General features: G+C 38.8%; 2 protein-coding genes across 7 annotated transcripts; both read right to left on the bottom strand.

Moving 5' to 3' along the window:
• Window positions 1–8: 8 nt before the first annotated feature.
• On the bottom strand, window positions 9–12237 carry LOC109033628 (uncharacterized). 6 transcript variants are annotated; one of them, XM_019046330.2, is made up of 7 exons: window positions 11918–12237; window positions 9905–10155; window positions 9187–9364; window positions 7563–7825; window positions 3385–3593; window positions 2189–2641; window positions 9–218 (listed from the first exon to the last, which is right to left on the bottom strand). In XM_019046330.2, coding segments are annotated over exons 4-7 (780 nt in total). In that variant the 5' UTR covers window positions 7564–7825; window positions 9187–9364; window positions 9905–10155; window positions 11918–12237; the 3' UTR covers window positions 9–101. The 6 variants fall into 6 exon arrangements, with proteins under 6 accessions (XP_018901875.2, XP_018901874.2, XP_018901877.2 ...); XM_019046329.2 differs by having other exon boundaries at window positions 9909–10155; XM_019046332.2 differs by having other exon boundaries at window positions 10008–10155.
• A 5205-nt stretch (window positions 12238–17442) lies between these two features.
• Window positions 17443–26869, bottom strand: Rab8 (RAS oncogene family member Rab8). The gene is made up of 5 exons (XM_019046520.2): window positions 26537–26869; window positions 25373–25433; window positions 23996–24200; window positions 23092–23232; window positions 17443–19931 (listed from the first exon to the last, which is right to left on the bottom strand). Exons 1-5 carry the CDS (start codon window positions 26658–26660, stop codon window positions 19836–19838), a joined length of 627 nt encoding a protein of 208 aa, XP_018902065.1. The 5' UTR covers window positions 26661–26869; the 3' UTR covers window positions 17443–19835.
• Window positions 26870–26939: the final 70 nt, after the last annotated feature.

Genomic DNA, 26939 nt, shown 5'->3' with positions numbered 1-26939 from the left:
ACGAAAAATTCAACACGAATATGAAGAATTTAATTATTTAAAAGAAAAAAATAAACAGATTTTGCATCTTGATTCACTATGTCTTAGTGAAACACTAGTTTTCAGAAATTTCTCAACTTATTTCCGAACTGAAGTTGCTTCCGAAACTGACCCAATTGCGTCAAAATCCTTTTCGACCTGTGGAATCCATACGGCGAATTCGATTCCCCCACTAGTTTCTGAAATGAAACAAATTCATAGAAATTAATTCGTCAGTGTAAATTTATATTGTGTATTATATATGAAAATAACCTTAGCAGTATTGATGAATTTCAGATGAAAGTAAATCACGAATTATCCTAGAAGAAGAGGAGGCGGCAGTTGTCTTGAAGTGGCTTCACTACTTTTCTACATTTAAATGTATGTTTAACGATCGATTCTGGGTTATGTAGATTGTCTCGCCGGAGTTTGATATCTATATTTCATGGATTTACGTAGGTAAAGAGAATCCTTTTTTGCCAACTTACCAAAATCCCTCCTCTCTATGCAGAGATAGGGGGCAAATGCATTAACATGGTTGCCTTTTTGTTTGGGGACTCCAGACTGAAAACACGGCAACGCTACTAATGTATTTGCTCCCTATCTCTGCATAGAGAGTTTGTCTCGATACAGCGGTGGACTCCTAGGGTAGCGTGGGATATCCCCTTCATTACGGCCCTAACTTGAGAGCTTTTTTGAGCTTTGGGGTTGGTGTCAGAGAAAACCAGTGGCACCATTGTGTATCTCGCAAAATTTTATATTAGGAATCCTTACTTAAAACACAAATGGGTCAGTTGCGCTGGTCACAGAATCGTGTTTTAATGGGTGTTCGATTCTTGTAGATTAGCTAAGAATAATAAGATCTGTCCAAAACCACAACTTTCTAAATTGAATATTAACCGTAATATCGCCCTCTGAAAAGTCGGGTTTTTGACGTCATCCACCGCGCGCTAGTGACACCCTTAGTTTCTTCCACCTTGCTCTCATCAGCTCAGTGTGACGGATATTTGCACTGGTTACTCAAAGTGAAACTCGGATGGAAGCAAGGTGGAAGAAACCAAGGATGTCATAACCGCGGTGGATGACGTCAGAAACCCGACTTTTCAAAGGGCGATATCTCGGTTAATATTGAACGCAGAAAGTTGCGGTTTGGACAGGTCTTATTTTTTTTAGCTAATCTACATGAAACAAGCATAGATACAAATTTTTAAGAGCAGCCCAAGACAATGATAACAGTGGAATAAACAAGGAGTAAAAACGGGATAACAAGGCTAAAAATACACAATTAATAAAACCCGAGACGTTTCGACTCAAAAACTAAATCATTTTCAGTCGGAAACAATAAAAATTTAAAAGAGAAAACGATAAAAAAAACCTGAGCCCCACACGGTGGTGGCCGGGATCTGAGAAAGAGAGAAAATTGATAACAAACAAGGCACATCAATGCCAGCACCGTTGACCGAAAATGATTGACACGCTAGAATCAAGCATCAAAACACGATTCTGTGACCAGCGCAACTGATCGATACGCAAGAATCAAGCATCAAAACACGATTCTGTGACCAGCGCAACTGACCCATTCCTAACACTTGGAAGAGCTCCATCAATGAAGGACCCCTCCCAAGTAACAGTGATCGCGATAAATAGCGATTTTATCGGTTGATTATCTCGATTATATCGGTGGCAATTTATCGCATATTATCGAATAAAAAATTGCGATTTATGGCGATTAAATCGCTAAGCATCGCAATTTTTTGTTCAATATAGTCGCGATCAATTTTCGTCGATAAAATCGAGATTAAATCGCCATATATCGCGATTTTTGTTGCGATAATATCATGATAAATTACTGGGCGATAAAATCGCGATTTCATTGCAACAAGATCGAGGATAATCGCCAGAGGCGGATCCAGCAATTTGGCAACACTGGATTTCCTCCATTTAAACTCATGCTAAATAATCGATTCTTGGCGGAGCACCTGGCCCCTGCAAGAATCGATACATTTCCATAGGTTTAAATGGAGGAAATCCGGCGTTGCCAAATTGCTAGATCCGCCAATGATAATCGCTCAGATGTTGATTCTCTTAGCGATTTTATCGCCGACAAAATCGCGACAAATCGCGATTTTTCCTTTGAAAAATGCTGCTTGGGTCAGTTGAGAGCACTTACGTAAGATTTGGCGGAGTCGGGTTCTTGCAAGCGTCGAGACCTATGATGCACCTTGGGCAAGGGCAAGGGCACGGCGTTGGGATCGACCAAGAGAGGAGCGATGCCCACCTTGGGCTTGACGGAGAGGTCGTGCGGGGCGTCGATGATGAGGGTGTCCGGCCCGCCTCGGAGCCAGGGCTTGGGCGTGATCGGCGGCGTGAAGCGGTGGTACACGGGGTCCGTCTTGTGCGGGTACAGGTTCCGCGGGATGGGGTACGAGAGCAACGACGGCGACAGGGATCTCGCTTTGAGCCTGTCCGTGAACGTCACGTCGTCAGTGAATATGTTCCCCTGGGATAGAACGGCCCTCCGGCCTCGGCGCTGTCTCTCCAGTCTCTTCAGCCGCCGCCTCTCCTCGTCCTCTCGCTCCAGTTGTTCCAGTCTCTTCTTCAGGACCTCAGCGCGTTTGCGTCTCTGTAAGAGGGAAACAGCGGACTCATCATTGATTTGCCGGCCTGGAAATTGATTATTGACATTGATGGACGAAGCGACAGAAAAAGAAGATCATGGGGCAATGGAACGATCCTATTGGTTGAAACGTGGGTGGTTATTTTATAGACTATGGAGAAAATGATGGACTAATTGAACCGCGTTTGGTAAAAAGGAACCAAGTAACATCAATCATTACCAAATTTAACTTGGCAACTCAATTTTTACAGGAGAACATTTGTGCGGATTCCTCTGAAAATCTCAAGGAATTTGCTTCACACTATGCAGAAAATTTACTGAAATTTGCACAAAAATCTGCAAAACTGTTCTCTTGTTAAAAATTAAATTACCCAGTTCAATTTGGCAATAGCTGATGTGGCTTGGTTCCTTTCTGCTTGACGCGGTCCAATTATACGCGTCCCTTATGGGTTACCTTTAATTAGTCTCCTACTCACCACACCTCTATCAGCAACTACCCACCTCCACCTAAAGGATCGCTCCTTTTTCCCTCCGTTTCCTTTGTCTATGGGTTTGTCTATCAATTTCAATAGTTGGCCTAGTGGTCAGCCTGTCTGATTTTAGGTCCGTAGGTCCTAGGTTTGAATGCCGATAGTCACAGGCGGTACCAGACTTTCCGAACGAGGGACGGGCAGATGTTTTTGGCAGGAGTTTTTTTTTTTTTTTTTTTTTTTTTTTTTTTTTTTTATTATTGGTAATTTGATAATAACCTGCCAGACGAAGAACCTCCTTGAGTTGAGCTCTCGCTCGTATTCTTCCTGGAGTTTCCTGGTTTGCTCGCGAAATATCCTGTCTCTCTCCTCCTCCTCGCGCTGCTCCGCCTCCTCAGCCTCGCGTCGGAGCCTCTCCTTCTCTCGAATTTGCTCGTCCAGCTCCTCCTTGTACTTTTCCTGCTCCCAACGCTTCAGCTCCTCCACCACTATGAAAATATTCAAAAAAACCCCAGCTGAAACCTCCCCTTTCTAAAAGACTCAAGCGTCAAAATCGAAAAATGCAGTTATCAAGGCCTTTTAATATTATTGCCGTGCTAAGGAGGGACGCCGGATAAACATTCGAGAGTTGCCAAATTTCCCTTGATAAAACACTTATTTTTGACGGCATTCATGCATATTTTTCTTTGAAATTTTCAGATATTTCATATTAAATTGCGTACAAAATATTCTGAAAACTTCGGAAAAAATATTCACAATTTTCCCAGTGAATTCCGTTTTTATCGAAGAAAACTTGGCAACGTCTGATGGCTCATACGGCGTTCCACCTTAGCACGGCAGATAATTTGACATGATTAGCCTACATGCATGAAATTACAATATTTTTATTAATTTAGGTAAATCTACATACCAATGCATTTCTGCATGAGCGCCGTCATCAAGGTACAATTTACAAAAAACTAAGGAAAACAAAGATATTTCCGGAATTTGTACATCCCTTCTTGAAAAGTCTCGAACGCCCATTCTTATCCTTTATTTTTTTTCGCTTTAAATTGCAGAACAAAATCAGGAATTACCACAATCTTAATTCGGAGTTACCTTATCATACAAAAATTAGTTTTTCTTCCCTCAAACATCAGGAGCGTAATTAATTTTTATTCTTTCCCCAAAATCATGTCTTTCGAGTTACCTACGTGGCTCAGTATTCTTCCACAATCCTCGAATGCCCCGCTCAGAGCCTTAATTCTCAATCCCTGTAGATGAAGTGTTGGTCCCTAAAAAACGAAACACGTTTCTCCAGTTTCCTCGGCTGCGTATCTACTAGCACTAGCTGTCACAGTGTATTATTTCTGTAAATGATTTCAGAGGTTCCAGGCAGAGCACCTAATAATTGGACTGTAACTATAAATTCCGGCCCGGTTTAAAAACAACGTATGTGCTATTAGTTTCCCAATGCACATAAGTGTTTTTTCAGGTGAGCCAGAATTTATTGTTCCAAATTGCAAAATGCAGTCCGACCCGTGCGTGATGTTTCTACACACTATTTCTTTCGTAAAATTTTCCCGTGAAGGTATTAATTCTGCACATCTTTGCCAATGACGTTTCCGCAAACCGCATCATTCAACAACACTGTCCTGCAGTGTCCTGTCACACGTGAAATATATTTTATTAAGCACGTCGATAACATTACACATTCCCGTCACCGCGAGCAGAAAACTGAAGGATGTGCGCGTTGCATACGCACAAAATTGCAGGCGCTTCAAACTTTCTTAATCGTAGCGGGCAACTGCGGCTGCAACTACCCGTGCTTGAAAGTGTGGATGTTATACCCACACACACGTTGACCGTGACGGACTTGTGAATTTGCGTGCACCGTGTGGCACAGCTGCAGAATTGCCAAATAGTTCAGTTTGCAGAAACGTTATGGACCATTGTCTGCGAATGTATGTTCATGATAAAATACTTGTAGAATATAGTGTAGAAACATTACGCAGCGCACGCAAGCTGTGACACCAATCTCTGTATGATTTTTGAAGTACGAACACGATGGAGATGTTACATGTGTGAGGAATTTGCGATTTGACTATCGATTCTTATGTAAAAGTTCGCGAGAAACACGGTGGTGCCACTGGTTTTCTCTGAAATCAACTCCCAAGCTCAAAAAAAGCTCTCAAGTTAAGGCCAAAATGGAGGGGATATCTCACGCTATCCTGAGAGTCCACGTCTACATCAAGACAAACTCTCTACGCAAAGATAGGGAGAAAATACATTGACAGGGCTGCCACTTTATTTGGGGACTCTAAAACTGAAAACACGGCAACTCTACTAATGTATTTGCTCTCTATCTTAGCATGGAGAGTTTGTCTTGATGTACAGGTGGACTCTCAGGATAGCGTGGGATATCCCCCCTGGTAAAAGTTGGCAGTAGAATCTGTGTTTCAAAAAACCATAGACCTACAGCCGGCTGTAAGATTGCCAATAGCTTCTATAGCCGGCAACACAATTTCTCATAGCCTTTTATAGCCGATGGCGATTAAGCAACAGCCTGGCGATAAAGTGTATGCTAAACGTTACTAATTATGGATACTAGGAGGACTTAGTGAGATTTTGGACTACCGCTCTCTTTTTGGGCCGTGGTCTCTTGATTTACTTAGCGAGGAAAGCTCCGTACTTTTGAAGGATGCCTGCCATTCCTAATATATTGGAGCGCCTTCCATTTCGTATGATACTGTGCAATACCTCTGGTGTGAAATAGTTGCTTCAAGCGCCGTGGTACGCTGCGGCGAGGCGCGGCGGGCAGGCAGCCAGCGCAAAACGCGCATTGGCGCCTACAAACCCAACAGGGATACTTCACGCATTGCGCAATGCGTGAAGTATCCCTGTTAGGTTTTTAGGCGCCAGTGCGCCGCCGCTCCGCTTTGTGTTAGGTTAGGCTCTAATATTTAATCTCGTGGAGTCAGCCTTTTTCAACTTATGACTTTGAAATGTTTGCACACTCTGTATGATTATTCTCATTTTAATTGATGAAACAAAATATGTAGTAAAGGAAAATATAATGTGCGTTTTGTAAATATTAAGGTGATTCCGTACAAACTTAAGGCTTTACAAAGCACACGAATTTCTACACAATTTCTTATAGCCTTTTATAGCCGATGGCGGAAAAAGCAACAGCCAGGCGATAAAGTGTAAAGCCCGGCGATAGGAACTATAGCCCGGCTGTATAATTTTTTATCGCTTCGTGTAGCCCGGCCGTAAAATTTTTTCCACTTTCTACAGCCAGCTATATGATTTTCTATCACCTCCTTCAGTCGGCTATAAGAACTCCTATGGTATTTTGAAACAAAGCTCCTATCGCCAATTTTTACCAGGGCCCTCCATTTTGGCCTCGACTTGAGAGCTTTTTTTGAGCTTGGGAGTTGATTTCAGAGAAAACCAGTGGTACCATCGTGTTTCTCGCGAAATTTTACATGAGAATCAATAGTCAAATTGCAAATTCCTCACACATGCAACATCTCTATTAGGATATCTAAAAACTTAAATGATCAGAATATTTTTCTAAAAAATCACCGCAAAATGTCCAAATATACATCAGTAATTATTGGCAGAGAGTGGGTATGGACTATTGAACAGCATTCAAATGTCGTCACTTTTCGGCAAAAGTAACACAAGCGCCATGCGACGTTTCAAAATTTCCACCGACATTTTATTTTCTTATGAAGAAACTGTTGGTTGAATCTGTCTGAAAATTTCATTGAATTTTATCGGTAGCACAAAGAATATTCGGTGAAATTTTCGGTCAGCTTCGTTGAACAATTTCTCTGTAAAAAATAAAATGGCGGTGGAAATTTTGAAACATCGCATGGCGCTTGTGATACTTTGGCCGGAAGGTGATGATCTGTATCCTCACACAAATGAACGTATTTTACATGAAAGGAGTTAAGCTATAATGGTCTTCTTACGTTAATAGGCATCTTTTGATTAAATGAATCCAAATAGCTAATTTGCGTTCCTCTAACATAAAGGCGTATTGCAGCTTTTTGAGTTTGGGCCTAGTAACCATACAATTCTTTGCTTCTTAGGAATCTCGTAAATATGGGAGCTATACGCTCTGGCGTCAGAAGAGCAACGAATTGATTGACCTTTGTGTGATGGGGCTTGAGGACAAGGCGCACAAGTAGTTTTTGCTGTTTCGAGAAATGCGTGTTTGAAGTTTCGAAATTACACGGATCCTTATGGATCGAAAAGAAAGTGGAGAAAAAGTTCAAACTCACTTTCTGATGCTTAAAAATTGGAAGTTGGGAGCGCATTTTTCACAGAATAGGTATGCATTAAGTAATCTTGATGCACTTAATTTACTTGAAATCGGCAAAATCTAAAGTTTTCCAAAAGCTGCACGTATGCGCCTTGACCTCCGAGCCTCTCAATTGTAAAAAAAGCAAAATATTAGACGTTATTACTTTCGGAATCAAGCTGTGAGAACTCAGGGTGGGTCGGGAAGTGTTAAGGGTTGGTTTTTATTTGAAAATGAACTAGGAGAGTCTTCCATTGCGTCTCTTTGATCAGAATGGGCTTCATCTGATGAGTCCAAGCTGGGTGTGCTTGAAGACTCGTCATCATCACTCTTGTTCGGATCCCCCTCTGCTTCTGCTAGCACTTGTGCGGTTTCTTTTATTCTTTGTTTCTTTTTCGGCGTTTCCCCTTTTCTGCTTTTTTTCTTTGCCTGTGGAAAAAGTTACAATAGACAGCATCAGGTAAGTACTTTTACGAATATCTATTCACATCGCACTTGGTTTATGAACAAAGAGATAACAAGTGCAGCAATTTAAAATTGCGGGCAGAGTGGCAACCTCCTACTTTTTTTGAGTCATCTCTGATTGGCTGATCCGCCAGGTGCCCCTTTTCTGGGGCCCTTGTGGAAAAATATCACGGGGTTCATTTTTCATAGGAAGGATCTCAAAATCAAGGGACGATTTACGCTTCAGAGATTTCAGAAATTGATTCTCCAGATTTTTCTGAAGAAATTACTAGATGATACTAGACACTTTTTACCCAACCGCACCGAAAGAACAGTTCGACGTGGAATTTTGTTTTTTTTTTACTTGAAATATGGCACTTATTGGTGTCATGAAAAGACAAAATTCTGGGTCGAGCTGTTCGACGTGCATGAGGAAAGTGGCATGTATACCTATCAATCCCTTCAGAAAAATCTGGAGAATTGATTTTTGAAATTTCTAACCTAAAAATTGTTCCTTGTTTTCAAGATATTTTTGATGAAAAATGAACCCCGTGTTAATTTCCATAAGAGCCCCAGAAGGTGGGCACCGGGCGGATCAGCCAATCAGATGCGACTCGCTAAAATAGGGGGTGCCTCTCGGGCCGCAATTCAATTTGCTGCTATTCTTCCCTCTTTGTTTATAAAGTGCCTTTGCAGGGAAAATGTGGACACTAAGGGCTCTGATTTGTTCAGCCCTCTAAAACTTTCTTGAAGGTTGCCTCGTGCCTGTAAAATAGCAGAGGTTGTAAACAGACAACGAAAATGATTGAATATGAAGTTCAATTTCAATTGGAATGATTCATATTGACGTAGGAAAGGTTTCATTCCTGAAGAACCTCACAGTCACGACCTCGGATTGGGGCGCCTTCAAACCCTGGTGATACTCTCCGCTTTGCCAGGCAGTTATCAACGGTGTAAGTCGGCCATCACATAACTCGTTTGGCGACGTCGCAGACTTCCTGTTATACTTTATTTCTTAAACGGAAAACTGCTCAAAGGCAATTCTTTAAAAATGCCGTGATTTTTCTTCTCTGTGCGAAGAAAATTCTGCAAAAACTTCGGGGGCTGCCCCCTTTGGCATATAAGGAACCCAACCTTCGGGGCTGCTCTCCCTGGCATCAAAGAAGTCCAACCCCCAGGAGCTGCCCCAACTGACTTCCAAGAAGCGAAACCCCCAAGGGCTGCGCCACTTGGCAACCAAGAAGACCAACCCTCAGGGGCTGCCCCCTTGCCGTCCAAGAATCACTATCGGAATGTGGCCACATGAAACACGATTATAATCGCATGCATAATACTTTAAAACGCACCTTTTTGTCTTCTGCTTTTTTTTCTTTACGATCCTGCTCCAATAACTTCTTCCTCGCTTCTTCATATTCGCCTAGACCTAAAGTAGGTTTCCCATCTTTGTACAATTTTGGGTTATTTGGAGAATATTCGCCAATTCCAACCATTTTGCTTGATATTTTGTTGATTTACAATCTCATCCTATGACACGCATAATTTTTGAGTAGACAAAAAAAGATAATTAAGGCGAAACTTGGCTTTTATTCAAAGGTTTTTGTGAAAATCGAATAATGCTATGACTTATACTTCATTAATTCATGGCATAAGGACAGCAAATGAAGTGATGATAAGAATGGATTTAAAAAAAAAAAAAAAAAAAAAAAAAAAAAAAAAAAAAAACTTGCATCAAATCTCCCTCTGTTTTCAAAATTTAGTTTATTTCCTTTTGACGTTTGGAAGGAAATGAATCGATATTTTTTTAATTATATTTCTACTTGAGTGAACAGATTCTTTAACAGGCAAAGAAAAATGACATATAGTTTCGTTTGACAGAAATGCGTCCAATTCAGTCTGATTGGCTCGAGTTTTGCAGGTTCTTTGCTGCTTGCACCTTCTTCTCTTGCTTTAATTTCAATTAGGGTTTGGTTAGTAATTTCTGCCTGAATTAAAATGCGGTCCAACAACACATTGTTATATTGGAGCGAAAAATTAATGAGTGCTAATCTGTATGCATTTACTTACTCACCAAATTTACAGAAGAACTTTCCAAATTAATGGTCAATTTTTCATGTCGAAATGATACCACTAAAGGACGCTGAGAGACCAAAACTCATATGTATCGTACCTCATAACGGGTATTCTGGTGAAAATTTATGGGCGGAAATCGTTCTCACAAATCTCGCACTTGAACCACTGACGTCAGAAATTCTATGCGCCGCAGCACTTTTTCACGAGAACATTGCGAACTGGGAGCAGAGGTATGACTTGTTTTCCTGTGTGACGTCAAAGAAAACAGAATACAAAAGACGGGCTTGACAGTGGCGAGGCTTGAATGGTCGATTATCGATATTTCCCCATTTGAAGCTATGGTAAAGAATCGATGATTGAGGTGTTAGTTGCGAGCACCCTGTTTATCGATTCTTTTTCATGAGTTTAAATTAGCAGATCTATCGATATATCGCAAAGCATGCCGTGCCACTGGGACTTGACGGACGACTCAGTTGCATGATTAACCATCTCCTCTTCATTGTAACAGCGGCTCTATTACTCCCCTCCTCACCCCTCATTCATCGACCATGGCCACTGCACGTGAATTCGGCCGCGAAAAACAGGGTTGTCGATTTTGGAGAGGATTTTTTGTGGTGTCATGAATCGTGATGGAGTCAGATAAAATGTGGCCCCCACGGAGGAAACTTAAGTAAAGCGAAAAAATGGTTTGGGTCGGGGTAAAAAAACACCAAAATTCAATCGTCGATGTTACATGCTTCCTAGTATTAACAAAGAAAAAACTTAAAACGGGACTAAGGCCGCAAATAATAAAAAGAAACACGTAAAATAAAATAAGAAACCCAGGACGTTTCGCAGGGCGAGGCTCATAGTGTCCTTCTTTTAATTTTCTTGTTTTGCCGGTTGAAAATGCGGGTGTGATCCCTGCGAAACGTCCCGGGTTTCTTATTTTATTTTATGTGTTTCTTTTTATTATTTGCGGCCTTAGTCCCGTTTTAAGTTTTTTCTTTGTTAGCGTTTCGGGCCGATTAAGTTGTTTTTTCTTCCTAATATTCTCGATCTGGGGCAAAGTTTCAAGTCGTAAAGCGCATTATTAACGATATTATGATGCTTTTGGACTGAACAATTTCGAAAAGTGGCAACAGTGCCGGAAAAATGTCTAAGTTTTTGGTATTAAGCGGTATTCAACTGTTCTACTCATACTGACCATCTTCAGTAGTTTACTTTGAACTTCTTAGAAAATTTACGAAGAAATTTAGAGGAAAATTTGAAGCCATTTTCGTTTAACTCAATAATATTCTTATACAGCGTTTCCGGAATTTTTCTCGCAATCGGGAACTCGCATAATTTGAAAAAAGTAGAGGAAGCTATAATTACCCTCCTTTTATTTACTACAATTCTCCGACCATATTTGTGAAGTAAGTAACGTTCAATAATTTTTTCTTTCAGTACTTTCTCAGCAAAACCTTAAATGTCGGATTCGGTACCGACCCCTATTTCAAGAAGACGAGTAGTCGTACTACATCAGGAAAAGCAATTTTTTTTTCATTTTCTCATTTTTTAAATCTTCAGTCTTTTCTTCATTAAAACTTTTCCTCACAACTCAGCTCCCCGCCTCTTGTCGTTTATAACTTATTCTCGCACTATTATTTCGTTTAAGCTTGAATCTCAAGAACAACTCCGCATTTCATTGAAAAATAAAGGCTTGAAACTCGCGTAACATGGATTCTCTTTTTCTCCCTTTGGAACAGTATTATAATCATGGCGCTCGACAGAGACACGACGCGTCGGCAATAAAAGAAACCCGAAAACAATAATGCAGAAGCAAACAATACGGACCTAAGTGCATGATTAGATGCATCACGTAAGATTGAAGGCGTCAGATGTACACGCGTGTCCTGTACACGTAAAAATACATTCGTTACTACACTCAAACGCCATGCTTAGATTGATAATGTTTCGAAACTTCAAACACGATTTTCTAAAAAAAAAAATCATTTCCGTGCTCCATACTCTTCTTCCACTTACCTCAATTTTAGGAAGATCTCAGTAAACCCCTCTCCCCTCCACTAACTTCCGATTCTAAACCTGTGCACTAAATGAGGAACTTTTGAACACCGCGCGATTGGAATAGGTACTGCGTTTTTCTAATTTTACGATCAATAAATGTCAAAATATTAAGGCTTCACATTAGGTAGGTATTTGTTGACTTCATAAATGATTTCATGCAAATACTACGAAGAAAACTTGCCGACTTGAAAACATCCCTAATGATAAGCCGTTGTAGGAGACGGTTTCAAAAACAGTCGATTATTGCGACTGATCATGAGGAATTGCCTGGATGCGTATACAATAACCCCCTCTCCCCAGCCCCACCTCTCTGAAACTCTGCTGTCCTTATGCAACACCTACTGCCTCAGTTTTTGATCGATCAAAAAGTTTCAAGGCTGAAACACAAAGGCCGACACATTTCCTCTCGAAAAAGCAGCGTATGAACGGAAGTCACCAGGTTGAAAAGGAAAACTAATTGTAAGACGCGATCTGCCGTGCTGAGGGAGAACGCCGTAAGAACATTCAAGAGCTGCCGAAATTCCCTCGATAAAACACGTGTTTTTGACGACATTCATGCATATTTTTCCTTTGAATTTTCAGGTATTTTAGATTAAATTGCGCACAAACTTTTCTAAATTTTTTCCGGGGAAAATACCACAATTTGTGTGGTAAATTCGGTTTTTAACGAAGGAAACTTGGCAATGTCTAAAGTTTCATTCGGCGTTCTTTCTTGGCACCTCAGCGATGACCTCATACTTTTGATCGCTTTCGCGATTACCTACTTAAAGTAGGCTACTTTGCGCGTGACGCGTTCTCCAAGCATAGTTTGCCTACTTATTTTTTAACAGAAGACAAAAGATACTAATTTCAGTAGCCGAGTAGTACTTAGAGAGAAAACAAGAGGCGTCGCCGTGCTGTTGAGAGAATACAGTGCGTAGGTATACCAACCAACCTGAGGGCTGATTATTGAGATTGATAGACTAAGAAGTCGCCAGAAAATAGAGCGATCCTGTTGGTGGAAGCGTTTGGTTGCAACGCACCAAGGAGGTAAGTAATAGACTAACACAAACTCACGAGAGACCATACATATAACTATAGTTAGTTCATCACCCCCCCCCCCTCCCTTGTTTAATTTGTACAACAATCGCCCGTTTCAACCAATAGGATTGCTTCATTTTCTCTTTGTCTTTTTGTACTTAGCTTTATCTATGGATTGCAATTAATACTTCGCTTGCTGTGGGGGAAGACAAAGTGAGCACCGAAAATTGATTTTTGGATTTTCTAACTATTAATTAATAAAATAAAATGTCTTCGCTTTTATTACTGGTTAACGCAGGCGATAAAAGACAGAGGACGTTGCAATGCAATAAAAATCGAATATCAAATTGAAAAAAAAGACAAAATCGAGTGCCAGTTTTTTTTTTTATTTGTGACAACTAAGTGCTCGTAGAAATCTTAAACCGGATCAAATTGACCCAACTCTCTCTGGATTCACAAACTTGTCTATGGAATCTGAGCGACATGCACCTGATTGGCATCATGGAGCGGAGCATCGTGCGTTCACGCCTCGCACCATCGCGCCTTCAATTTTGCGCACGCAACACGGGCATCCATCAAGTACGAAGAGTTGTATCTCTGCGCCGTCTCAACGCGAGTCCTTTCCCTGGCTCAGTTTCCATGTTTTGTTGGTTCCGTTTGTCTTATTTGTAGTGGTGCTTCAAAGGGCTACGTGAGCAACACGGCCGAAGGTAAGAGGTGGGTAATCCAGCATCATTTTTTAATCTTTTCCCGAATCGAAGCGACACCTTCCTAGCCACATACATGGAGCGGAGCATTATGCGAGCTCACGTCTCGCAGCATCACGACTTCAATTTTGCGCACGCAACACGGACATCCATCAAGCACGAATGGTTGTATCTCTGGACCGTCATCAATGCGCGTATTTTCCTTGCTCTATTCCCATGTTGTGTTCGTTCTGTAGGTCTTATAAACTTTATGGTACTTCATGAGCTACGTGCGAAACACAGCCGAAGACGAGAGACGTAATCGGGCCTTTTTTTAACTTTTCTCCTGAATCTGAGCAACACTCCTCACTGACAGCATAACCCAAGTAGCATTTCTCGACGGAAAAATCGCATTATCTTGCGATTTTATCGGCGATAAATGATAAAATCGCCAGGAGCATCACATCTGACCGATTATCCTCGATAAAATCGAAAAGGCCACCGTGCATGAAGGCTATTTCAAGTGCAATCTTCCGTCACATTCTTTCGCATTTGAAGGCGTTTTCAAAACAGCCATGTTCCGATACCCGGATGAACGTCTTGCGTGTTCATATAATTTTGTTTCCATTTCTAACCACATGTTTAATTATAATCCACCTATAAAAACCACCCATTTGCTAAATACAATTCTAGCTGAAGCGCACTTAAGCGCATTTATGACTGCAAAAATGTTACCGGAAATCGAAAAGGCCAGCGTGAATGAAGGCTATTTCAATTGTAATCTTCCGTCGCATTTCTAAGGCGCAATGATACAACTATTTGAACTCTCCGGAATGCGTAAGGTATCACGCCGCATTGGAAGGCGTTTTCAAATCAGCAAAGTTCCGATACCCGGATTATCGTTATGTACAGTTCATATTCTTTTGTTATATTCCGTACCACTCGTATATTTTTAATCCTCGTAAAAAAACCACTCATTTGCTAAATACAATTCTAGCTGGAGTGCTCTTCAGCTATGCATTCACCAGCTCAAAAATGTCAATAAGGAAATCGACTGGCCCAGCGTGCATGAAGGCTATTTCAATTGGACTGCATTTTGCAATTTGGAGCTATAAATTCTGGCTCATCTGAAAAAATACTTATGTGCAGAGGGAAACTAATGGCACATGCGTTGTTTTTAAACCGGGCTAGAATTTATAGTTCCAATTTGCAAAATGTAGTCCAATTGTAATCTTCCGTCACATTCTTACGGCGCAATGATACAACTATTTGAACTCTCCGGAAGCTTGAGGTATCACGCCGCATTTGAAGGCGTTTTCAAAACAGCCAAGTTCCGATACTCGGATTATCGTTTTGCGTGTTCATATTATTTTGTTTCCATTTCAAACCACTTGTGTAATTATAATCCTTCTATAAAAACCACCCATTTACTAAATGCAATTCTAGCTGAAGCGCACTTAAGCGCATTCATGACTGCAAAAATGTTAACGGAAATCGACAAGCCCAGCGTGCATGAAGGCTATGTCAATTGTAATCTTCCGTCACATTCTTACGGCGCAATGATACAACTATTTGAACTCTCCGGAAAGCGTGAGGTATCACGCCGCATTTGAAGGCGTTTTCAAAACAGCCAAGTTCCGATACCCGGACTATCGTCTTGCGTGTTCATATTATTTTGTTTCCATTTCTAACCACATGTTTAATTATAATCCTCCTATAAAAACCACCCATTTGCTAGATACAATTCTAGCTGAAGCGCACTTAAGCGCATTCATGACTGCAAAAATGTTAACGGAAATCGAAAAGGCCAGCGTGCACGAAGGCTATTTCAATTGCAATCTTCCGTCACATTCTTACGCCGCAATGATTCAACTATTTGAACTCTCCGGAATGCGTGAGGTATCACGCCTCAATTGAAGGCGTTTTCGAAACAGCCAAGTTCTGATACTCGGATTATCGTTTTGCATAGTTCATATTCTTTTGTTATATTCCGTGCCATTTGTTTATCTTTAATCCTCGTAGAAAAACCACCCATTTGCTAAATACAATTCTAGCTGGAGCGCACTTCAGCTATGCATTAGCCAGCTCAAAAATTTCAAAGGAAATCGACACGCCCAGCGTGCATGGAGGCTATCTCCATTTAAATCTTCCGTCACATTCTTACGGCGCAATGATACAACTATTTGAACTCTCCGGAATGCGTGAGGTATCACGCCGCATTTGAAGGCGTTTTCAAAACAGCCAAGTTCCGATACCCGGACTATCGTCTTGCGTGTTCATATTATTTTGTTTCCATTTCTAACCACATGTTTAATTATAATCCTCCTATAAAAACCACCCATTTGCTAGATACAATTCTAGCTGAAGCGCACTTAAGCGCATTCATGACTGCAAAAATGTTAACGGAAATCGAAAAGGCCAGCGTGCACGAAGGCTATTTCAATTGCAATCTTCCGTCACATTCTTACGCCGCAATGATTCAACTATTTGAACTCTCCGGAATGCGTGAGGTATCACGCCGCGTTTGAAGGCGTTTTCAAATCAGCCAAGATCCGATACCCGGATTATCGTTTTGCATAGTTCATATTCTTTTCTTATATTCCGTGCCCTTGTTTATTTTTAATCCTCGTAGAAATACCACCCATTTGCTAAATACAATTCTAGCTGGAGCGCACTTCAGCTATGCATTCGCCAGCTCAAAAATGTCTAAGGAAATCGACACGCCCAGCGTGCATGGAGGCTATCTCCATTTAAATCTTCCGTCACATTCTTACGGCGCAATGATACAACTATTTGAACTCTCCGGAATGCGTGAGGTATCACGCCTCAATTGAAGGCGTTTTCGAAACAGCCAAGTTCTGATACTCGGATTATCGTTTTGCATAGTTCATATTCTTTTGTTATATTCTGTGCCATTTGTTTATCTTTAATCCTCGTAGAAAAACCACCCATTTGCTAAATACAATTCTAGCTGAAGCGCACTTCAGCTATGCATTCACCACTGCAAAAATTTCAGAGGAAATCGACAAGCCCAGCGTGCATGAAGGCAGGCCCGCCACAAGGGGGGGATACCGGGTCCCTGGTACCGGGGCCCATGCCCCGGAGGGGACCCGTGTTACCCGTGAAAAAGCACTACGAATTCACATGCAACCCTTGTTTTGTAAGAAAAAGTGAAAAATTTACCCTGAAAATTTTGCAAAAGGTGAATAGATTTTCAGAAACTGGGGCACTGTAGAATTCTTCTTAAATTTTCAAAGAAGTATACTTCTTGGAAAATTTCTATCTATTTTCAAGATTTTCAATACGGAGGGATATTTTTAGTAACTGCGTTTCATTTTCTTCCGTCGTCAGATGCTAGAAGTCTCTAGTCTGGGCATCCTCGACTTCAATGGGTCATGGCTCAACTCCCTTGCCATAGACAAACGAAGGGGGAGTCCAGGGGCGCCTGGCCCTCTTAGAACTGAAAATAGTATCATATGCCCCCCCCCCCCAAAAAAAAAATAAAAATTTTCCAGATGTTTTGAATGCAACAATTCGCAAGTATTTTGTGCGGAAAGTATAAAAAAAAAGAAATTTTTCCGCAGAAATTGATGGAAAAATTCTTTATGAAAGCTTCAAAATGCATCCGATTAGTCGTATAAATTCTAAAATTTCTCGGGGGATGCCCCTCGGACCCCCCCCCCCCCCCCCGTGCTTGGGACCTGGACCTTAAAACTGGTACCAGGGCCCGAGATGGAATGTGGCGGGCCTGGATAGTAGGAAAAACAAACTCCAAAATGAGAAAGAGGATGTATTTCTTTTATTTTATTCATGATAAAAAACAGAGATTCAACTTACAGCTCAAAATATAATTATTTGAGAGTAAAAAAGGAAGGAAAATTAGGCTTAGTTTGCAAAATAACAGCAAATTTTCATTTGCAATAATGAATATTCCTATAATTGTTTGGAGGTTTGTGCTGAAGTATTCACTGAATTAAAGTACACAAGAGAAAATATTTTATACAACATAACTGATAAATATTACAATGAATATAAAAATAAATGAATAAAATAAAAAAAGTTGATAATTGAATTTGTTCACAAAATTCAATCAACATCGAAAATTATGCGTATATGATTCACTGTGATTTGAAATCTCATTAGTTTGCCGTTGAGAAACAGGGAAAGAAGCAGACCCAAAATCTAGCAAGTCAACGCAGACTCACATAAATATATTATTTTTAAGGGTGACTAACACCGCATTGGGAGAGTATAACATTCCACTAACAATCAAACAGAAAAATCTATCTATAAACAAGGATTGAGGGGAGTAATTTCCTCCCCAACATTTTCAAGAAGTTAGAGATTTATCTTTAAGAATTATCAAAGCATATCCTAACTTTTCATTGCGAATCTCATGCTTGGGAAGATTAAGTATACATTGAAACTCAACAAAGCGGATGAAAACTTAGAGGAAGACTCTTCAAGTGAATAATAAATGCAACACTTTCTTGGCAGGAAATCGTGACACATTAAGTGATGAAGGTCCCAAAAACATGGATTCTAAGTTGGAAAAATTACATATGAGTCGCAACAGGGTGTCTGGCAATCTTGTGAAAAAAATTCCCTGACATTTCCCTGATTTCCCCCACAAAAACGGTAAAAAAAAACTGCGGAAAAATTTAAAATTCCCTGACAGACAGAAAAAAGAATTTCCTGACATTTCCCATTCCTAATTTTTCGACACAATTGAACAGATTAGATGTAAGTAAGAATTTTTTCATGTTTTAGGAATACAATGTAATAAATAGAGCAAAATACATGGAGTCGAAACTTATGCGAGATATTTTTCCTCATGTTTAAAATTTAAAAGACATCAGCAGAAATTCTGGTAGAAGTCTCTGATTAAAATTCGCGAGAAATCCTTGTTTTTTCGATTTCCCTAGCACGAAAATTGCTTGTAAAGTAAAATTCCCTGACATGCAAAATTTTTGCGGATTCCCTGACACAAAAAAAAATCCCTGACGTTTTCCGATTTCCCCGGTTGCTAGACACCCTGCACAACCCTATAATGGATGTAAGACACTCTACTAGTTCAGAGGAGCAAAGAGAGAAGGCCCTACTTGGGTTGCTTCCCTCCATCTTGTTTTTCCTGGGTCAGTGGAGCTGGTTACTAAATTTTTTTTGATGGATGAAATTTAAAGATTGGGAAAAAGTGACAAGATCTGTCAAAACACTGTGTTTCTCTAGCCAACATTAATAAAAGTACCAACCTTTGAAAATCAATTTGGTTAACGTCATTTATATATTAGTGCACACCATGGTTTCAATTAGTAATGCATATGTTTGCATTGATTCTTTTGCGTACATTACCAATCAAACTGAAACTGAAAAAGCCCAGTATGCAGTAACGCTGTGTACAACATTTATCATCAATCTTTTAGAGGGGCTATGCCTACATCAACACAGGACACAGAGCCTTGACATTCAAACAGACCTCACTACTTTTTCCTAATTAACAGGTGTTGAAAATCAGAGCATACTCTCCAGCATGTCCCTCTGACCCATGAATTTGCTATGCCAATTTTGCCCCTTAATTGGTGGCACTGTGATGATACAAATAAGGGCTATTATTATTTGTCAACACAAAAGAAATACCTGCCAATCCACTGTTTCTTAATATATTAAAAAATTCATTATCTCTTGTTCTTCCACTCTCCTCAGATTTCTCTGACCTTTGATACTTCGATAATATTCTCATTGACACTTTCACTTATGCTTCAAAGCAGAAAAGATTCGATGTGGACAAAAATCCCGAGAGTCAAAAAGCAAAGTGGGAAAAATTTGGAGCGTAATAAAAAATGCTCCCTGAAGCTGGAACTTACAGCCGATCAAAAATTTAGGTTAAAATTAACCTTGAAAAGTTACACGCAATTACTAGTTTGCACTTAATGTACATAGCTTCCCGATGACTTATTTATCGACTAAAAACATCCTTTCTCCTCCTCTCCTTACTATGTACATTGATAGCGATTGATATTGTCAGAATTTTGCTGAGTGATCTTCACGTTGAAAGTGAAGTCATGAACAAATATTAATTTGACATATTTGTTTCCTCTCTTAGACAGTAAAGACGCAATAAACATTTAAAAAAAAGTAAACAGAGACAAGTAAGTAAGAAACGAACAATGTCAGATGAGAGAGCAGCGCTGGAGCCAGTTGGGCTGTTTTTTAGAGGGCTCAGTTGCTTTCAACTGATGGTTGCCTTTAGAAGGATTGGAAGCCTCCTGCAAGAAAGGAAAACACATGCATTTGTTATATTATTTAAGCCTTTGGATTTACAAACAGATGTTATATTTTACCCACAAATAATTGAGAAGAATTGAGACAGTTTCAGTTTGAATTTAAACTCTCCCTTATGAAGGAAGTTAGCCCCAATTTCAGCTGCCTGAGTGGGGAGGAGGTGGTCGAAGATGCGATATTCAGTATCACTGATAGAACTAGATGATGTGTCCCTCAGCTGTATTTGTTACGAACTTTTTGCTCCATTTAATTATATCACAGAAAAGCCATCAATTCTTAATTTGTGAAATTTTGCTTGATATTTTTATCATGACATATATTTTCTCTGAGAATCCCATGCAAAAATGTTATCCAGTTAGTTTTCTCTAAAACAATTAAGTACAAGTAGAATTATGAAACACTACAATCATGTTGTATGATTTCCTACTTCCACTTCTAGATGTCATCATCAGTAGGCATTGGGATGTGTTAGGGTAAACAAAACAAAAAAAACAAAAAAAAAACAAAAAAAGGAAAGGTATTTAGCGCTATATCAAATACACCAATAAGAGAAAAAAAAAACATACTCCACATGAAATCTATTGTTTCCTTTTACTTCTGCTCTTTCCTCTCTACTTTAAGTGGAGAATGAAATGGTGGTTTACGCAATTGCTATCTTGCTTTTAATTAGAAGGCTTTGAACTGAACTTTTCAGGAAGTATATTTCATTTCGTTATTGAGGAAATCAAAGCTACTATATATTGTAGCAGAGGCTTCTTCATAAACCTAATAGCCCATTTTTTCAAATTATCAACGCATTTAAAATCTAAATTCGAACGACCAAATGGAATGCCATAAGAGATGATACATGAATAGGATTTAAAATTTTGGAAACAACTAGATACATACGAGAACAAAGATGGTTTAAAATTTAAGCCATGCAATAAGATATGGGATAAGAAAACATTCTAAAAACTTTATGATCCAAGTTTCAGTTGAAGAAGTTTAGTTTCATTTTAGTTTTTAAACAGTAAAAATGTAACTCTAATATGTTTTTCTTTTTTTCAATATTTCAGTTCATTGCACGATGGCGATTTTCTTCTTCTTTTTTATAAACTTGAAAATATGATATTTTTAAAATAATTTTAAGACAATTTTCTTAGCACTTCTTTAAATTTACTTGAGAGGATGGTCTGGCGACACTCTTGCATCAACTAATATAGTGAAAAACATGGTCATCACTGAGATTCAAGGGGGAGAGGGGGAATGGAAATCTTTAAAATGAGCCTTTGAATGAACCTGAGGATTGCTCTGCCATGATAGCGAAGAGAGCAGTGAGTGGAAAAATGAAGTTTTGAGCAAACGGACTTAGAAGCGTCAGCGTGGAAAATTTTACAGGAAGAAACCTCCAATCTTTGTCAAATCTCCACTAATCATCCAAAAGATTCTTAGAAATCGTTTGGATGATTAAAAATCGACCGATTTTCAAATAAGAATCTTATAATGGTGAACTAACTCGACTCGCCTAATTTGAATGATATTGGCGATGGTCTATTCCAGGGCCTGAAACTGAATTACAAGCTTCATTTACCTTCAAAAGAATGGGACTATGATTGTGCATGAAAATTATTTTTCTATTACAATGTTTTTTCCTTAATAACAGTTTCAATACCATGTCACACATGCTAAGATTTCAAAATAAATATCAATATTTGAGAAATTTAAAAGTCACACTGGATGAACACCAAAAGACAAATTCCTGAGACATACGAGAACTCACCACAGTGAAGTAAACAGATCAAAAAAGGAAAAAAGGGGCAGGATTTCTAAAGTGAGTGTAAAACTACCAAAATTTGGCACACACATACACACAAGCTGACAAAAGTTAATTTCAAAACCCGAAAAATGGGTAGTAATGAAAAAGTATGTATACCTTCTGCAATGATGATTAGAAATCCAGAAAAAAATTGACAGCAAAAATATAAAAAGGAGAATGGATTAGAAATGAAAATGAAAAGAAAAACAGTTTGCAAAAAGTAATAAATGAGCACCAGAAAAGCTGTACCCAAAACTTCAGTTTTTAAGTACTTCAATTTCAACAGCAGGCAGCTCACAGCGAGATTGATGGAAAAAAACTTCAATTCGCCTGAAAGTATTTCTAAAGCTATAAAATTTATTGGGCTTTTACGGTCAAATTTTTGTCTTGTCTGTATGAAAATTATACAAAGGTATCACTTTTATATTTAAAAAATAAAAAATGAGAGCATTTTTCCCCCTTAAAATATTAGACTTCTTTAGGGTTCTCCAAAACGTTTGAAGTCTGATTAATTTTTACATCTTCTCAGAGCTGCATTCTAAGCATGATTGTTCCAATCAATGGCAATGACATTCATTAATTATTACTCTGCCGTGTTTAAAAAGTGGTAGTGTTTTTTATTCTTAGATTATTTGTAGGCAATTGTTTCATTTGGGAGGCTTGACCTCTAATGTAACATTTGTGTGAATAAGTCCCAGCCAATAATAATGATTCAGTTTCCAATAAGATTGGCGCATTGCACTACCCTACCTTTCCTCTGCAAATTAAGATTCTTGATATGACTCGTTTCACCTTGGATTTTGTAACAAAATTCATTCTTGACTACAGTTACTTGTACCTTTCACGTAACATATGCACCACTCGTCAACTAAGTAAATTGGTCAGTTACAAAAGGGCTCAAGCTCCAGATATAAAAATACGAAGAAAAAAAACAGTAGAAACTGTAAGAACCAACCTATTTTAAAATGCAGATTAATTGATAATGTGATTAATTAATTCATCGTTCTGATATTTCAGAGCTCTGAGATTTGTAAGGGGTCAATTAAAACGGTTATCACCATTTTTTTTGTATTCTCATTTTTGGCCCTTGAGCCCTTTTGTAACTCACCGATTCAATTGCCAAGCAATCACTTTTCAGTGTTTCTGTACAAAAAACTCCAAACAAGACTTCAGCCTCAGTTGGACCAATTTCTCAGGCTAGATAAGGCTAAAATTTTGCAGGAAAAATTAAGAGACTTCCTGGCTGTAGAGAACCATGATACAATGAAGAAGGTCAAATAATTATTTTTTGGAATTACAGATACTTAATATTATAAATGGAAAAAGATAAGAAGGAAGGAAAAACTCACCAATTTTTTCTCAGTTTTAGTTCTGATATCCCTTGCTAATGTGAAAAAAGCTTCTTCAACATTAATAGAATTTTTTGCACTAATTTCCATAAATTTGATGCCATACTCAATAGCTAACTGTTCTCCTCTTTCTTTAGAAACCTGTTGACAGATAAATTAAACATTCTTTTAACTGACCATCTCACTGGAAATATGACAACATGAGCTTAAAGAGAACGTAGCAATGGGTTAACTCGTTGATTTAAAGAGACAGCTTTGAGCCATCTGAGTTGAGCTTTGCCAGTTCTACACTGACAGCTCAGAACCACCAGCCAACTTATGTTTGTGATATACTGATGACTTCTTATAGATCTTGTCCTCATTAATTTTTATGTAAATAGTGTGATGTATCTTAAAATTCTTCTGGGCTGTAATTTTTTGTTTTGTTACAGTATTTCTTTATAAATGTATATTTGAACAAATGGTAACCCAAATTTTCCTGATTTTTGTACAGAGATTTGTACCAACCAAACATATCAGCCAACCAACCGAAAAAAATTAGGAGCAAGTTGCAAGGAATTAAAAATTAATTTCAACACTATTCTTACCAAACTAGGCTCATGAGCACTGAACAGAGGAGTTTCTCTGGTACCATGCTAGGCTCATGGGGTGGATATGGTCAAATCAACATCAGATACTGACGCCAACTGCTTAGATCTGATGGCAAGTTGACATCAACTATGTGACAGCAACCTGCTTCTGGCGACATGCAAACTTTAACCGGGTTTCAGATTTTTAACTGTTACCGGAAGTTCGCTTCTTTGCTCATACATTATACTGACATAAAAAAGAAACTCCTTAACATACAATGTGTTAAAAAATGAGAAACTGTTGAAAACAACAGTTAATAGCTAAAAAAGCTTACCGCTCTTCTGTCCTCAAGTTCACATTTATTTCCCAGTAGCATCTTCTCCACATCGGCAGATGCATTTTCTTCGATATTACGAATCCAATTCTTTATATTGTCAAAGCTTTTTTCATTGGTGATATCGTACACTAACATAATGCCCATTGCTCCTCTGTAATATGCTGTTGTGATTGTTCTAAAACGTTCCTGACCTGCTGTGTCCCTGTAATAAGGAAAAGTTGCAATTAGATTTCAGTACAAAATGGGAAAAAAGAAAGAAGATAAAACCATTAAACTTTAGGTAGACAAAGCGCTGTTTCACAGACAACATTGAAAATTATAATTCAGAGTAGTCTTTACAATACTACATAATTAAAATCGGTCAATTTAAAAACAGCTCATCTTTGCTTCACAATATTTTACAGGCTGAAACAATTAAAACTGAGTGCAGTCAACAGAGCAGAGGCAGAAAAAATCAGTTGAAGCCTAGAAGCTTGAGAGGCTTTGTAACAAGCTACAGTTAAGAATGGATAAGACATTCAGAACCAAAAACAGTTTGAGTTAAGTTTCAGAGCAGGGACCTGCTTATCAAACTGACTGGAGGGGGGGAGGGCAATGATTTGGTTAAAGAGTGAGGAAAATTAGTGTGTGTCGATAAATATTTACTTATCATTTAACTGAAAACTAAAGCCTCAACAATGATTCCTATCCTAGTCTATTTAATGGGTCTGTTGCAAGCAAGAGATACCTCCAACTGAATACACTTTTCAAAAATCACTAATTCGCTCGAAAATCACACATCAAATAGGTCTGAAATCCGCTCCTTTGCGCAATCTGCTGAATTTGTAACACACTTTTCCAAGTTTCCTCCATCTGCAGGCAGTTTTTTTTGGTGGCCAGCGGTCAGGTTTGCACAGGAAGAGGAGCAAGAACAAACTACCCAAAGTAAATAATCGATTAAGTAACTTTTGCAATTGTATGATTTCATATGATTTCATTTGTTTTCAAGAATTTGTTTCGTTTTTTTTTCCTTCATTTTGCAAGAACAAAAGCTTTGAATCAATTGAAATATTTTGCAAGGAGGGTTTATAACAGTTTGAGAGTTTGCTCGTTTATTAAGATTAGGCAATCCTGACTACCGACCACCAAGAAAAACTACTCTCATACACGGTAAACTCAGAAAAGCGTGGAACAAACTACACAGATTATGTGCTGAAGAGTGAATTTCAGACTTCTTTGATGTGCCCAAAATGATTTTCGAGCAAATATTCTCCTAATAAGTGACATCAGTAAGCTGTATATCTTGCTTGCAACAAACCCATTCATGGTTTGGACCTCTCCTGACCTTTTTTCTATTATTGTCCTCAATGATTAGATATTTCCTTACAAACTTACCAAATCTGCAGTTTGATTTTTTTCCCATCCATATCAATGGTTCTAATCTTGAAATCAATTCCTGGAACATAAAAAGGATAGTGAGACTATATTAATTATAGGAAGCAGTTGCAAAGATGGAATATTTTGAAACATTACATTCTAAGGACATAAAGATTTGAGTTCTAATCAAGCTCGTCATTTGCATGAAATGGGCAGATTTGTGGCCCTCTTTTGATTGGGGAGGAGTATTTCAAAGTCTGCTTACATCCTTTGAGAAACCTGACAGCCTTTACAGATGCATTATTCGCAACAACACACGAAGGGTCTAGAGTCAGTTAAAACTTCAATGACCTGTATGAAGGAACCATTGATGTTGACACAGATACTATCATGAGGCAATTTCTCCGACCTGAAGAGTATTTTCTAGATGAAACTATTTGCTCTTTAAATTGAGCAGAAAATTATACCGGAAATAATGAGCTTTTTCAGGAGCAAAATGCACAGTCAGATATTACTTAAAACCCTAACTTCACTAATACTTAGACGCTAACTCCACAATCACTGGCAAGAAAAGAGTCTTAACTTTGACTGGTCATGTTTACATACATCCTGAATTTGGTGGGTAAGTACGTGCAAAAGCATTCTGGCAGGATATATGTCTCTTCAGCTGACTTAAACTCACTTAACGTATCATAGAGGCACTCATTTTGACATTGGCTAGTCAACAATAAAAAATGGGAACAAACAGTAGAATTTCATGCAACTTTAGCTTCTCAGGGATTTTGAGGTACATTATAATAACTTTAAGGAGTTTATTACATAGAACAAAGCTTTGTAAGTTGTGTGGACATTGCAACTTTGGGACGTAGCAAAAGTAAACAAAACGGGAAAATAAATAGCGCGCCGCAGCAGTGAGTTACAAATGATGACATCAGGCTAGTGGATGAGATTTAAGTCCGGTGAAAAAGAAGTTCAATTTCATGCCCCAGCATATTTTGATTCAGCTGATGGAATCCTACATTGGATGGAGTTTCAGGTGCAAATGAGTGGGTAATCGAGTCTGTCAGTTTCCTTACAGAAGACAACTAGGGAAGGTAACCTCAAAACAGACAAAGAAAGTCGGAAAAAAACAGTCTCGGGAAATGACCGATTCGGGAAGTATGAAAGAAACAGCAAACATACCGATTGTGGAGATGAACGTAGAATTGAATGCATCTTCGGAAAATCGAAATAATACGCAAGTTTTTCCGACACCTGAATCACCGATGAGCAATAATTTAAATAAATAGTCGTACGTTTTGGCCATTTTAAGTTAGGAGTGGAGGTAAATTCCACTACACATTCAACTGGTGAGTCAATAAACAGAACACATTAATCATGACTAATTATGAACAATTATATTTATGTAAAACCGCAAAATAAGCCAATATAAATAGTAAACTCGATCATCAAACTCTGCTTCTTTCGGTCACTTCGACAAATTCGACATCGACATTCGAATGATGTATGGAAGGGAAGGGTGTCCTTTCGAATCATGTACCCCATGACGTCATCGATGATCATCATTGCTGCCAAGTCTCTGCAG

Source organism: Bemisia tabaci, chromosome 2 (genome assembly GCF_918797505.1).
Source record: "Bemisia tabaci chromosome 2, PGI_BMITA_v3".
Taxonomy (NCBI): Eukaryota; Metazoa; Arthropoda; class Insecta; order Hemiptera; family Aleyrodidae; genus Bemisia; species Bemisia tabaci.
The sequence above is the reverse complement of the archived record's forward strand: the minus strand, read 5'-3'. Positions and strand labels throughout refer to the sequence as shown.